The sequence below is a fragment of the Montipora capricornis genome, chromosome 3 (genome assembly GCF_036669925.1).
Source record: "Montipora capricornis isolate CH-2021 chromosome 3, ASM3666992v2, whole genome shotgun sequence".
In the NCBI taxonomy this organism is placed as follows: domain Eukaryota; kingdom Metazoa; phylum Cnidaria; class Anthozoa; order Scleractinia; family Acroporidae; genus Montipora; species Montipora capricornis.
The window spans coordinates 7,989,675-8,004,674 of NC_090885.1; the positions used below are offsets into that span (position 1 = coordinate 7,989,675).

The 15,000-nt window shown below is 39.2% G+C and overlaps 1 protein-coding gene across 1 annotated transcript in view; it reads left to right on the forward strand.

The window, feature by feature from the left end:
* LOC138042062 (proline-serine-threonine phosphatase-interacting protein 1-like) overlaps positions 1–5,488 on the forward strand; it is a 17,080-nt gene extending 11,592 nt beyond the window's left edge. Inside the window, exons 10-13 of the mRNA XM_068887803.1 lie at positions 702–800; positions 1,837–1,933; positions 2,504–2,704; positions 3,448–5,488. Coding sequence (XP_068743904.1) covers positions 702–800; positions 1,837–1,933; positions 2,504–2,704; positions 3,448–3,698 — 648 coding nt within the window. The 3' untranslated portion in view covers positions 3,699–5,488. The remainder of the gene's footprint in view (positions 1–701; positions 801–1,836; positions 1,934–2,503; positions 2,705–3,447) is intronic.
* Positions 5,489–15,000: the final 9,512 nt, after the last annotated feature.

A 15,000-nucleotide genomic window follows, 5' to 3' on the forward strand; every position in this document is an offset into this window, starting at 1 on the left:
ATTATTCACTTAGTGAAGGAAAAGCTGCTAGGAAATGTTTACCTTTCATTTCCTTTCCTTTCCTTTCATTTCCTTTCCTCTACTTGTGTGCTGGTGCCGTTCTTGGTCTTGGCCTTACGTAATTGAACTGCACATCTTGGGACTGACATTGAAACAATCAAATGAAATTTACATATAAAAGCAGAAGGGACTTGAATTCTGAAAGCTGTAGTGAGCTCTATTCGATAGCTAAAGGCTATGAATCGGGAGACGTGTAGCTTTCCAGATGCGGTCTGTGATTGGACGACGAACCAAGGAAAGGCGTTTAATAATTCCCTAGAGATTAAGAGTGCCTAGTTGAAAAAGTTATATTTCTGTTTCAACACATCAACATTTGATTCAATGTTCTTACTATGGATACGGACATGAATACGCCGTTGAGAAAGCGATCAGTGCGCAAGCGCATACCCAACAATGTTGAAAGATGGTGGCAACTTCATTCAACATTCGTGATATCAAATGAATGGCTGGCCGTATGCCAGGGCCTTTTCAAATCTTAGTTTACGGTGGCTAGTTTACCTTAATTTACCCTAATTTTCTTTAATTTGGAGGTGGCCTGCTAAAATTATTCAGATGGTTAATTTTTTCGAAACCACTTCAAAAATGCCATCCGAGTGTTAAATATGTATTTGTATAATCAGAGTGAATTATTTTTTTCACAGCTGTTTCAATCTCTGGAAAAAGAGAGGATTGCGTTTTTGCGTAATGCCTTTTGGGTTTTCTCCAACATGACCTCGCTTAACTGTGTCAAGGTAGATGAGGTGAGAAAAAAATGCCCCGTTTAGGGCTCTATTTAACCTATCTGTGCTAAATTAGGTGCCTCTGTATAATTAATGATTAAAAGCAAATAGAACACGCGCAGAGCAGATCGAACCCACCTTAGTGCCCTTGGGTTTACATATTCCCCCGGCCCCTCCCTCCAGGGGCAGGAGGAAGGAGTTGAATCAAAATGGTTTGTTTCAAAGCCGTCAGATTTGTGAAGGTCTACCCAACTTTGATGTATAGCCTGTGATTTTGGCGCACTTTACCGACTCTTTCAATCGGCTTCGAATTTACTTATCCGGGAGAGAACTGAAGGCGCCGGGGTGAAGGTGACCCTGGTGTTTTGTTAGTTTTATGTTGCTGTGATAGACTCTCTATTCACTTTGTTATTACAAGGGACCTATAATTTTTCTTTCAAATGAATGACGAGTGGAAGGAAAATTACCGAGAAAGAGATCTCCCCCTCCCCCTTAAATTTATGAAATTTTCCTCGGTCCAGCTTTCGTGCCGCTAAATCTTGAAGAGGGGATAAACTGTGTGTGACTGTGTAAAAGATTAATCTCTTTATTACCATTAGGCAGATTACATTTCGCCTAATAAAAACTAGGCGTGGGAAAAAAACCCAAAACAAAACACAGTACGCAGGCTACTGAGGCTAAAGCAATTCAAGTAGAAGTCTTGTTTCATGAATAGAATTTCTATAGATTGCAGCTTTTTAATTGGGAAAAAAATAGCACAGCTACATGCTGGCAGGAAATTAGGATTTTTATTAACCGAAATGGATGTTGGAAAAAAAAAAGTAAAGTGTCGTGCAGCTGACCTTGTAGATCAGTCGGTAGAGCAGCGGTGATCTAACCCGAAGGTCATTTCCATCAGTAGGGCTAACGCTCACTCGGTTCATATGGGGTAGATACTTAGCACTTCACATCACACTCAAATCAGTTAATTCTGTTCAAATATAAGTGCTACACGGCCAACATTTGTAAAAACGTAACCTTCCTAGTTCGAATATTTCACTTTTTCTATTCCACACAGATTTGCGAGGAGATGCGAAGAAGCCTTGAACTGTGTGAAGTGGAGTCAGACATACATCTTTTCATTAGCATGAAAAAGACTGGATCAGAGCGACCAGGTCAGTGCATGGATGGTAAATAAACCTGATGAAGATATGCAGTGCTTTTCGAAATATTGGCTTTGTATAATACATTCCTGCACTGTTATATCAGCCAAGTGTTCTTTTGTAGCTTTTTAAGCAATACCAAGGATTATGACTGGTTAACTAACTCGTGGGGCTGGATTCGCGAGAGCTAGGACTCGGGGATATTCGGAAAAATGCGAGTGTTCCTTCGTAGGAGTCGAACCTACGACCTTCCGATTACTAGTTCGGATGCTCGTCCACTGAGACTCATGGGAGATTAAGGCCATTGAATTAGGTTCAAGGGTAATTGTTGCTGTTATTGACATTATGTGAGAACGTTTGTACAAATGGCGTTGCGAGACAAACTGCACGAAAAATTGCACAGTGTAACAGCGCCTTAAATCAGGGACACCCAACGAGAATATATATTTCAAAACCACTTAAACATACAGTTGTTAAACGTATTTTGGTATTTAAACGTTAGATGTGGGCATATTTTTGTCCCCTAAAAATCTTACATCTGTTCGGATTTCCTAGCTGAAAGTTTATATTTTTCGTCAACAGCTCGAATAGATTATGAGAATTTTTATATGACACAGTCGTCGCAAAAAGTCTTATCGCCCAGCAGTGGGGTCAATATTAGTGGTCCAGTGGCGGGGTCATTCCTTCATTCCAAAGATACCTCAATTACACTGCAACATATCAGCACGCCGAAAACGACCAGGAGTAGGCCACAGATACCAATACCAGATATACCAAAACAAGGTGGGGAAAAGTGACACTTAAATAAACCGAAAATGTCGTTATTTGAACGTCTCTTTGATTGATCCAACCAGACCAATGTTCGCAAATGGAGCCAGCTGTTTGCAACTTACAATTGACAATGGCGCTAATCCACAAGTTACGCGTAAAATAGTGTTAAACGGCCTTGCATCTTTGCTTATAAAATCCCCTTTCCACTCACCTGTAGCATGCCGGAGCTATATATTTGTCCACAATTGTTTCGTTTCTTTTGTTTGTTCTTTTCCTGTCTTTTTTTTTAAATAAACATCAAATAATATACTTAGATATTCGTTACTTGAATACCATATTTTATTTTATTATATCTCTCAGATAGTACGCGCGCTGTGATTGGCTAAATTAGCGGGCCGTATTCTATAGTTAGTATAGTACAGCCCACTGTGCGGCTTGCTTATTTTAAAATTTTTTAAACATTCCCTAGCAAGTGGTTCATGTCGGTTCTGTTACATAAACGTGTAAAACTGTTTGATTCTAGCAAGCAACTATTTCAGGCAGCCAAGAAGATTTAGTTTTTCGGATTTTAACACGGCGTTCTTTGTGGCAGTTGAACCATCCGCTTGACTTCGACTAGTTTCCTTGCCCACAAGCGATTACAAAATTAATTGGACTCCACTCAGTCCTATTGTCATTATTAATCAGGTTTTTTCGATCGATTAGCGCCTTAAGTGGATTTCATTGATTAGTGACCTTTTCCAATTTGTTTTCAGCACCGTTGGACGAATCAATGTATTCAACCGTGGAGAAGGTCAAGACCAGCTCGGAACCAGCTCACCGCGGACAATCAAAGGAACAATACTGTCGAGCGTCGTTTGATTACGAGGCGCAAGGTAGCGAGGAATTATCTTTTAAAGCCGGCGATCTAATTAAACTTCATTTTAAGGAGGACGGAACGTGGTGGTGTGGAGAAGTTCACGGAAAGAAAGGAATGTTTCCAAAAGATTTTGCAGATTTGATCTGATACGGCCGGAAAAGCACTTTGCCTTACAATGTTTTTGCATATCTGGAAGCAAATGCATACGTTTTTGCAGTGTTGTTCCTTTTTCGACCTCTGCAATGCAAACGGCATTGTCCACAATTAGTTTACGATGCTCCTTCCGTCATTATTATACTGAAACTGACTGTTTTATTACAAAAAATTGGACAAAAATGAGAGAGATTAATTGGGTTTCTGTAAGTTTCCAAGTAGTCATCTAGCAAATTATCTACGTGTATACACTCTTTTTATATGAGCCTTTTTTAAGACCGTTTAACTCAAATACTTTGGGACGTTTTTTGTAAAACTCCATTCGCTACACTACTGCAATTTGTAGTCGAACTTAGCTTACCGCATAACTTTGAAGTGCCTATGATCATGAAGCGAATATTTTTTATAACATTATAAAATATATTACTTTAAATACACAAACCCTAAACATGAGCGGTCCACGGCAAAATATGAGGATTCTACGAGCGATGAAAGTCTGGATATTTTGCCTTGAAAAATGGTCAGGATCCAGGGCTTCCAAATTGTCACCAAAATTGCAGCTGTGACAGCGATACGCTCTCGCGGGTTTTCCAATCAGCAAAGTGTCAAACATCTGGGGAGATCATGTCAAGCGATATGGTAGTCATTAGGAGTTATCAAGAAGCTGTGAGTAAGGCATAAAAGACGTTCGGCCTCAGCCAAGGAGCCTAAGAGTTGGAGCCTCCATAAGAACTTTATCCTTGAGTCAATGTTTGCGCGTATCTATCCACTTTTAGAGCTAACCCGTCAGCACGAGACTCAGATTCACATCAATTTACATTAATTTGCACAATTTGCAGACATTGATTTTGCTATTTTTGTCTTCGTTTGCCAATTACTTTATTCAGTCTGATTGACCATTCTGAACAGTGCGTGCAGAGCGTAAGAACTTGTGGCGTTCTAAAAATAGAAAGATGCGCGCAAGGATCGACTCAGTGACTCTATGAGAGGAGAGAGAGAGGGGGGGGGGGGGTTGGGGGGAAAGCTCCTACTCATGGATTCCTTCTCAGCTCCAAAAGTAGGCGTTTTATACAAAAAAGGGTGTACTCCAGACATGATCAAATGATCAAAAATATTTTTCACACTAAACGAAATGCTTGTAATTTTAACTAATAACTATAGATTAGGAACGTTTCAAAATGGGTTGGTAGTAGTCGAAGTTAGTATTAGTTAGGTTTATTTTCTTTGCTGTAATCAAGAACCTATTTGTTGTAGTAAATGGGGAATTTTGTACCGCAGACTGAAGTACCCTCTCTTATTATAAGAAGGCAGTGAATGCAAGCAGATTTCTTGTACAGTTCGGTTGGAACAAATGCTGCATGAGTCAAAGGGGAAGAGTGAATGGAGTGCAGTTGAATTTGTATATCATCCCGCCAGTTTTCGCTATGCAACTTAACTTTAACTCAGAAATTTACGTTCAAACAACACAAATGAAAGCTTCGTGACAAAAGAATGTCTTTCGGGCAGGGTTTTGGACAAATTTGTAATGTAGCGGACATATTTCTGAAAGCACCGGACGTGACATTTTTAACGCGGCAAGGAGCCTTGCGAGCGCCGAAGGCGCGAATTACCTAGGGGGATTTGGGGGCATGCTTCTCCAGGAAACTTTTAAAATAGAACACTCAGAAACGCTGTTTCCAGTGTTTCTGGAACCCAAGAATCACTTTTCCTGGCAAGGCTGGAATTCTCTTTAAAAAGTAATTTTAAAAAATGATGTTAATAAAAGATAAAACAAACCCCTCAAATATTGGCATCAAAGTACCGGACATGGAATGGGAAACGACCTGACGAAACGGCCTCAAACGAAAACCCTGCTGTCGGGCATACATACATAATTAGGCTCAACAGTTTTTTCGTTTCATTTGCTGTTTGTTTCCTGTGTCATTCACACCCTCCTTCAATGTTTTAAGTGTTTCTCTTTACTTGGTTGCCAGGTCCCAGTCGCTTCATTTGGTTCAATCTCGTAGCACGGCCCTCTAATACTGTAGCTACGACAACTGACGGTGGGACTGATAATTGTGATTTTTGTGATTACGTTTCATCTTTGGACGCAACAGCATGCATGAAGTGTATTCAGGTGGTGTTTTTCAACCAATAAAATGATTTATACTGTCTCCCGGCTGACCATGGCATGCCTGTGTGCTCGTTTGCTTGCTCGACGGCGGATTGATTCTAACAGTAGACATTTTTTTTTTCATTGATATGCCTATTGCATAATAGGTAGTTTAAGAAACGACGAGGGCCTCGGAAAAGACATCAAAGCCACAAAACAAGAATATTTAACAACAGGAGCGCATGACATTGAAGCGTGTAACTAGCAACTCTTTTCCTTGGAACAAAGCTGGAGATTTTAGGACACCAAATGTGTGCCCAAATATGGAAAAAAATAAGATCGAAGCTGCACGTGCGGAAAAATGCACGAGCTACGTTACATCCAAATAAGGAATTATGTTAAACTAAAAAGCCCCAGCTCTGAACCAGAGTTAAACGCTTCAAGGTCAGGAGCCTCTGCTTATTATTCGATGAGCGCGCGTTAGATATGAGATTAACAAATATATTCCATGTTGCCGTGCGTCTGTTCAGTAATAGATCACAGATGGTAAATTGCCAACAAGGCGCGTAGCGCCGTGTTGGCAATAACCATTCTCATATCCAACAAGCGCGAATGGAATAATTGTTTTATTAGATTCCTTAAACTCCAAATGTTTGGAAGTATGAAATACGAGCGAAAAAAGGGAGAAAATCCTAGCGAAATCGATATATTTTATACCAAGAGAAATTTCGATTTCTGGCGTAAAAAAATTTAGCTTAGCAACGTTTAGCGCAATCATTTACCATATATGGTCAAACTAAGGTATATGAGCTGATAACCAAGATTGAGTGAACCAATCAGAGCACGAGAATTGCATTATCCGAGGTTGAGAATTTAATAAAAGCTGATAACCGAGATCGAGTGAACCAGTCAGAAAGCCAGAAACGCAATATCCAATTTCAAAAATTTAATAATATTGATAAAAAGAGGAAATTAAAATATAAAATAATCGTGCTGCAAGTGCGGCACGCATTTCAGCGCATATTTTTGCGGTACTCTGCATAACAACGACGTGAAAGCACCAACGCTAACGCTATATAACGCTATATAGCATACAAACCCCAATCTTTCGTTATCAATTCTAATTTTGAAACCGCTCATACCAATTTATTTTTGGGACAATTCGCCCACGTTGAACGACTTGAACGAGATGGAATATTCGCGAAAGACGTGCGATAGCGCAACGTTCGTAGCTGTGGCCGTCGTTAGATTTTAAATCCCTCGTGACGGGACAACGCGCCTTTGTTGTTTTAGAGATGATGTTCACGCACTTGCGACGCAGTTGTAAAACTGGCACAAGCAACAAACGTAGTTTGAAGCCGCAATTCCTTATGTGCAGCAGCTGAGTTTGCAGAACGTAATGTATGCAGAATACCGGTAACTAAAAAGAAATGATATTGCTTGTTTGCATTGCACAACGTATTAAAGCTCCATTTTCAATTTAGGCAATTGCGGACTTTTGGTTCAACTGTTCACTAAGTGGATAAATTTTTAAACAAAGCCATTATCGTCAGCATACACATCATTCTGTCGGCCGCGTTGATGAAGGCGCTGTTTTCATTCGCTGTTGTCGCCTTTACAGGGCTTGTCGCCGTCACTGACACAGCAATTGACTAAACACACTGTCGTGCCATCTTCTTTCTTCTTCTCCTCGTCTGCGCAGTAGGCTTTTTGGACTGCGCAGTAAGCTAGTTGTGCACACCCTTTCAATGCCAATGTTTCACCACGGCCTTCTTCTTCCTTGTAGAAGTCGACACACGTTTGGTTGGCATGACAGTCGACTTGAATCTGGTCCATCTCGCATTGCTCTCTGGTGTAATTAACATCAGCCATCTTGGGACGGCATTCATAGCACTTAAATGCGCACACTAGGACAAAAATATAACAGAATTTATTTTCAGCAATCTTGGCCCATATTAACGCCAAATGGTAGTAAACAACACGAGGCACTAGTTTTATCTTCAACAGGAAGTGTAAGCAAGGACAACAGTAACGTCAGTATTGGTCCAAACAGTTCAGTTTCCCGCCAAAAGCGATTATATGCGTCATCCAGGACGAGTACGTGCGTTATAGACAATGCTCTTATTATCTGACTGATTTGTTTATCGTATACGTAATGTACCTTGCGGTTTATAAATTAACTTCCTTTTATTCTTGTTTAAGTAGTGAAATTTTAGAGTTTAGTTTTTGAATTCTCGCGAGAAGAAGACTAACATTAATTTCGAAAAGTCCCAAGGCTTCGTGGTGCCTTGACAGTAGGAATGCCGCTATGTCGCCGAAAAGATCCATCTCGTTCACACAATCTTAGAACGAATGAAATTCGACTTGAGTATCTTGATAAACGTATCTCGAAATGTCACTGAAAACTAGACAATCGATTTTTAAATTACTTTGACTCTTTCTCAAAACTTTGAATCGGCTCACGTCCAATAGACTGTCATCACTATTTTACCCTATGATTTGTGTTTGTGCTTAGAGATTCATTTGTATAGCCGCATCTATAATTTTATAATTATGCAAAGAAAGGAACGTGTGGTATCACATGAAACTAACTTGACATGTACAAAGCAGGCGTGAAGCCCTGGAAAACTTTCTCTTTTGGCTTTCATTGACTGCTCAGTCTGCCGATAGATTTCGACGGTTATTTAGTTGATGCAATTGAAAGTGTTGTCATGTGCAGAATTTTGCAATTAGTCAAAATTATACTTAAAGTGTTGACTACACTTCACCCCACCCTAATCCATGGTCCAAAACCAAGCATGCGGCAAAAAACACATTGCTACGAAAGCTATTTTTTTGCCGCTAATAATCCCAGCTTCAACTTAACTGATGATGTCTTGCAGATTTACAGTAAGAAATTTCGAACACTGACTTTTTTGAACGTCAAAAGACGTTCTCTAAAAACTTGATAAAGAAGTTTCGACCGAAAACCTTCGGTCATCCTCGGTTTATCAAGTTTTTAATGAACGTCGTTTGACCTTCAAAAAAACCAGTGTCCAAAATTTCTTATAGTAATTATGCAAATTCCTGACTTCAATGTAGATTCGTTCACAACAACTGTGATGCACCAATAGTTTGTAGTCCGGTAAGGTGGTTGGAGCAGTTTTTCGCCCAAAAGTATATGGTGGGCTTAAGTTTTTCTAAACGCGTGTAGACGTTTTAGGCTAATAAATTCGTTGCTTACCAGCACTGATGGTCGTGGAAAACGCAAGGATTGCGAAAGCGAGATTCATGATCCGCCAAAATTTCAAAAGGACGATACGAACTCCCCTGACACCTCTACTGATGCACAAAGAAGCAGCCAGACAGGAGAACAGGATTCTTTAGTAGCTTATAAAGACCGTTTTTAAGTGATGACGTCTTACACTGAGGCTTGGCAATGACAAATAACGGAAGAAATAGTACACATGGAAAATGTCTCGATTCTGATTGGCTGAGAGAAAGGCAGTTTTCAGCACTGAACTAGCAAAATACTAGTTTACCTAAAGGATAGAAATGCTACCAAGGGAAAGGGAGATGTTCATGTATGCTTGCGGTAATTTAACAACGGTGCTTGCGTGGACTTGAAGGGTGATTTTAATAGGTCTTGAGCAGGGATAGTACAAAACGTGAACCCTCAAACTGGACCTCCTTCTGGATCCCACTCGAGAGAAGAGAGAGAACAATATATGTTTTTTCTGTGACGTCATCAAATACTAAAATCAATATCGCAAGGTCTTTTGATGTTTTGTGTAAAGGAGGTTGAAGAAGATGACCTGGAAATAAATCTTTTTCAAGTTTCCAGCCGTTCTGTGACGTCTTTCGTTTCGAAAAGACCTCATTTGTCACCTTGCGTGACCCCATGATACAAAGTTATTTGGTTGAAAATAAAAAGTTTTTCTCTATGAATCTCAGCAGTTTGATTCCTTCAAGTATATTAGGAGATGTGTTCATACACATGTATTTTATCTGATGAGCGAAAAGTAAACGCTTTCATCGTAAAGTGAACTCCAGATGTTATCGTTAATTGCTGGCCGTCATATCAATTAAATGTTCGTTACACATGGGCGTAGCCAGGATTTTCAAAAGGAAGGGGGGGGGGTCACACTGTGTCAAACAGAGGGTACTCGCCTTTTTGCAACCCGAATATTGTAGGTCGTTTGCATAAAAAAAAGGCTTACTAGGGGAGGCTACGCCCTTGTTACAAGTAGGTAAAATTCAAACGAACCAACAATATTACAGAGAACACAACTGACATAAAGGTAAAAGTTTAAAAGTGTAACGCTAAACTGACATGTTTACAGCAATGGTATGTATGACAAGCTCCGTTACATGGTTTCTCAGAATCATCAGCCGTAATACAGCAATCGGACGCACAATCCGTAATTGAATCTCCGTCGTTTTGCTGGATTTCCTCGCCGTCTTCGCACGTCTTCTTGGTTTCCTCGCACGCTGAACTCGCTTGTTTTACCAACTGCGGTTGTGAAGTGTGCTTTCACACAAGTCTTATCATGGCCAGTGCAGTTACCTATTTTCTGCTAACTGTCGCATTCTGTTGTAGTTTCTGCGTCCACGCATCCTTAGCACACGAATGATGAGCTGCAAACGTGTACAAAAATATATATGTGATTTTATATGTGCCTTATTGACATGTTGCGAGACAAGTTGAACGAAATTTCGGGGCCGTAGTCAAAGTTGCATCAAAGTTGCAGATAATTAGATTCTATTTACTGCAACTAAAAACTTGTCTCGACTCACAATCATTTTTGCGCATGCTCGCCGGTTTCAAACGTGTGTTCCACTGTAGATTTAAGAGAGAGCTTTAAGATCTACGACGATGACGTCGATGGAAAGGTCAGCTCAAAATATAACTTAGGACTATCGTAAGTGTTCCGCGATTATTCAATCTCGTTCACCTTGTTCAATGTGGATGAAGTATCGTATTTCAGCGTAAAACTGAAAAATGCGGAAATGTTCACATTTGTGTACTCACGTCACGGTCGACAAAAGTGAGTTCAAGAAACGACGACGACTGCGGCAACGCCAACGCCAAAAAAGCAGTAATGTTATTGGTTAAAAGAGGAAAAAATGATCGTGCTGCACGTGTCGCACGCATTTTAATTTTAACATTTCTCTTTCGTACTCGTCAAAACAACAACGCAAAATTACCATTTTTCAGGTTTTGAATTGACGGCAACGTGGACAAACAACAGTGAATCTCTCCTACTTTCTCTTTCCTTCAAATCCGTGCGTACCAATCTGGTTGTAACATACTTTGCCCATATTTTAAAATATAAACAAGATGGAAATCTCGTGTAACACTTAAAATAGCTTAAACTACCAGTTTGAAGTAACGTTTTCGTCGCCGTGGCCGTCATGGTTTGTTAGAGAGCTTTAGATTCAAGGATGAGGATGACTACGAGAACGAGATTTTCTCATAGAGGAACAGTAAGCGCGCGCAAACCAGCGTCATTTTGGCGGGAAAAACGTGATACCGTCGTCATTTTAATACGAGGTTTTAGAAATATGTTGTCTTGTCAAAACAAGTCACCAACACGGTAGCAGTTTTGGTTGACTCTTGGGGTGCAGGGATGGCGCAGTGGTGAGAGCACTCGCCTCCCACCATTGTGACCCAGGTTCGATTCCTCGACTCGGCGTCTTATGTGGGTTGAGTTTGTTGGTTCTCTACTCTGCACCGAGAGGTTTTTTCCGGGTACTCCAGTTTCCCCTCTCCTCAAAAAACCAACATTTGACTTGTTGTGTTAATTGTTAATTTCACTTTACAATCTCCCAAATTAGTGCTCCAGCGCTAAATCTACTAGACACTTAAATAAGGTTCCTTTCCTTTATTTTCCTTTTAGGAAAGCATAATTAACGAATTAAACTGAGAAAAGTTTTATTTGGCCAATGCGACATACCGGCATATGACTAACATCTCGTACGTATGGCTTTAATAGCTATGAAGGGATTGAGGTAGATTTACAAATGATTATAATAAAAGTGTTGCGAGGTCGATATAGACTCGAAGAAATCAAAAAATTAATTAGCTCATTACTTACAACTGCAAATGAATGCACAGAAAACTATAAAGAACTATATACCAAGCCTTCATCCTCTGAGAATTTTTTTATAAAACGTGGACGATTAACTCGGTTAATTTAGTTTTAAGATGAAGACAGGGTGGCTCGATAGTGGACCTTATAGCAGAATTTATATTATCGTTTTGATGAAAATGACCAATTAATGGCTGAAATAATATTAATTATTGAATATTGAAATAATGATTGCAAGCAAATTACCTGTTGTCGAGTTAACCACCACAAGAAACAAGTCATCTTTTGTTACAGACTTTCGAATAGTCATATGTTGGCCGCAGAGTCAATATAGTAAAACGGTACGTGGTTTACACACAATAGCAGCTATGTAAAGTTGTGTAGGTCATGCAGTCATTGTTAATTGAGTGGTATTACTTTAAAGCATGATCTTAGCGTATCTATCAACCGAAACGCGTCAATCAGTGAAAGTTAATGGGTGAACGTTCTAGACGCAACTAATAAATTGACACTTGGGTGATTTTACAACAGTTTCCAAACTAGTTAGTGTCGCCAAATCCGGGAGCTTTAACTACAACCTTTTGAGGTAAACGATCATGACATGCAAATTAATTTGAAACGTTACATGAGAAAAGTTGCATGTTATATGGGCATTCAAAGCTAATGTTCACTTCTATTTTTGTTACCTTCCTACCATGCATTATATATGGAAAAATATATATTATTTTACTGAACTCGACGTAAACAAAACAAAACAAGGAAACTAAATCTCAGTGAAAGGATCACAGGCCGAATTCTTATACAATGTAACTTTTGTGACACTAAGTGGCGAATTAAGGATAATTTAATTAAAAAGAAAAGCCGCTGTACAAAATGCAGCCCTGGATTCTCTTTTGAAACCAGTAAACTCATAGGTACGGATAAAATCAAGTAGCGCATTCCGCAACTTAGCTGATTCGTAATTAAAGAACTAAGACCATAACTGGTTGTTCTAAGTTTATTGAAGGGCAGAATGTAATTTCCGCGAAGATCATGTCTAAGAAGAGGACGGGAGAGAAAACGTATTTTCATATAAGTAGGAAAACCCTTTTTTAAACAAAAACCAAACAAAACAACATACTTTTTAAAAGTAATGTGAGGAAATTCTGAATGCGCTTATTGCATAGAGACATATAGTTTGACTTTAGTAGTAAGAGGACAGGTAATCTGCGAATATAAATCTCGTTATTATCTTATTTACATTATACCGTTTCTTTGACATGCGCATGTGTGCGTAGCAGACAAGACGCTTATTTCGAAGCTCTTCACTCTGATCAGTTTTTTTAGTTAAAACGTTGCTGAAACCTTTACCAAAATGGTAAAAGACACAGTCCAATCATTGAAACTGGAAAATGACAAGTTAAAAGACAAAATTCAAGAAATTTTTGGTGAATTACAAAACCTACGCGACGAAGTTAAGGCTGGCCGAAATGGCGGCCAAACTAACTCATCTGAAGTTACTGAAGAGGGAATTACCACGGCAACTCCGAGCAATATCCAAGAAGATTTTAAGAAGTATGTCAACGACAAGATGTCTCTTATTGAAAAATCTGTTAAACATTTGTCATCTCAAGTGGATAAAATATCATCTTCACTGGATCAAGTATTGGAATATTCGTATTCATATAACATCAAGCTTGTAGGTGTTCCTGAACTTAAACAACGAGAAAGCGCCGATGAAACGTTGCAACTTTGCATGAGAATCTTCAGCTCAATTGGAGCTGAAATTCATCCTTATGACCTTGACATTGCCCATCGAGTGCCATTTCGTAACGCGTCCGATGGTCGGCCGAAACCGATTATTTGTAAGTTTACCCGGCGCATCGCTCGTGATCGTGTAATGGCTTCCCGTAGAGAAGTAACCAGGATCAATCCTGCAGATATTGGTCTCCGAGAAAACTCATCCTTAGATCGTGCTGCTATCTACGATCACCTTTCCCCACGATTGCAGAGTTTATTATCTGACGCCAAGAAAATAAAGGAAAGATATCGTTTCTCATTTTGCTGGGCCAAGAACTCCACCATCTGGCTGAGGAAAAATGAAAGCTCTCGTCCGGTCGCCATCAAAAATTCAAGTGATTTGTCTACACTAACAGCTCGCCTAGGATCTTCTGGTGATGACACTGCTCCATAAGATCTTTAACAAACAGTCTACTAAGGTAAACAAAACACTCCTAAGCGAGCTTCCATATTACAATTACAGCGATCTAATTTCTGCACATGGCCAATTTAATAACATTCTCAGTTCTTCTCTTCCCACCAAAAAATATCTTGATCGTCTTCCAAGTTATTACGACCTTGACTTATTTACCCTGAATATTTTTTTAGATAGAAACTCTGATTCTAACACTCATTACTCTAATACAAGATGCAAATACTTCTCTCCACATAGTTTTTTTGAACAAAAAAGGAAATTTGCTAATAATGCTTGCCCAGATTCTAATATTTCGTTTATTCACACAAATATCCGCAGCCTAAAACGTAACTTAGAAAATTTTCAAAGTCATTTATTAGATGAATTAGACTTTCATTTTAATATCATAGGCGTAACAGAAACAAGAATAAATAGCTCGTCTGAAAACTTGGATTTTAACCCTTCAATTTTGCATTATAATTTTGAACACATGCCATCGCCTCTTTCAGCTGGAGGTGTAGGCATGTATATTGATGAAAGATTTCAATACCAAACAATAGAGAGGTGCTCTAATGAAGCCTTCCAGGCGCTTTTTGTTGAATTACATCTTCCCAAAAATGCAAATATAATATGTGGAGTATTGTATAGGCAGCATAATTTCCCTGAGCGTTTCCAGGAATATTTTGATTCAACAATGGAAAAACTTAGTGCCTCTGGAAAACAGATTATTCTAATGGGAGACTTTAACATAAATCTTCTCCATTACCATACTAATACTCACGCCCAAAATTTTATTCTGTCTTTACAAAGCCTTAACCTGACTCCGACAATTGACAAGCCAACAAGAGTTAACAACAACTCTTACTCATTAATTGATAACATCTTTATTAACAATCTAGGATATAGTATCTGTAGTGGTAACATAGTCTCGGATCTAACTGACCACTTTTCTCAATTTTG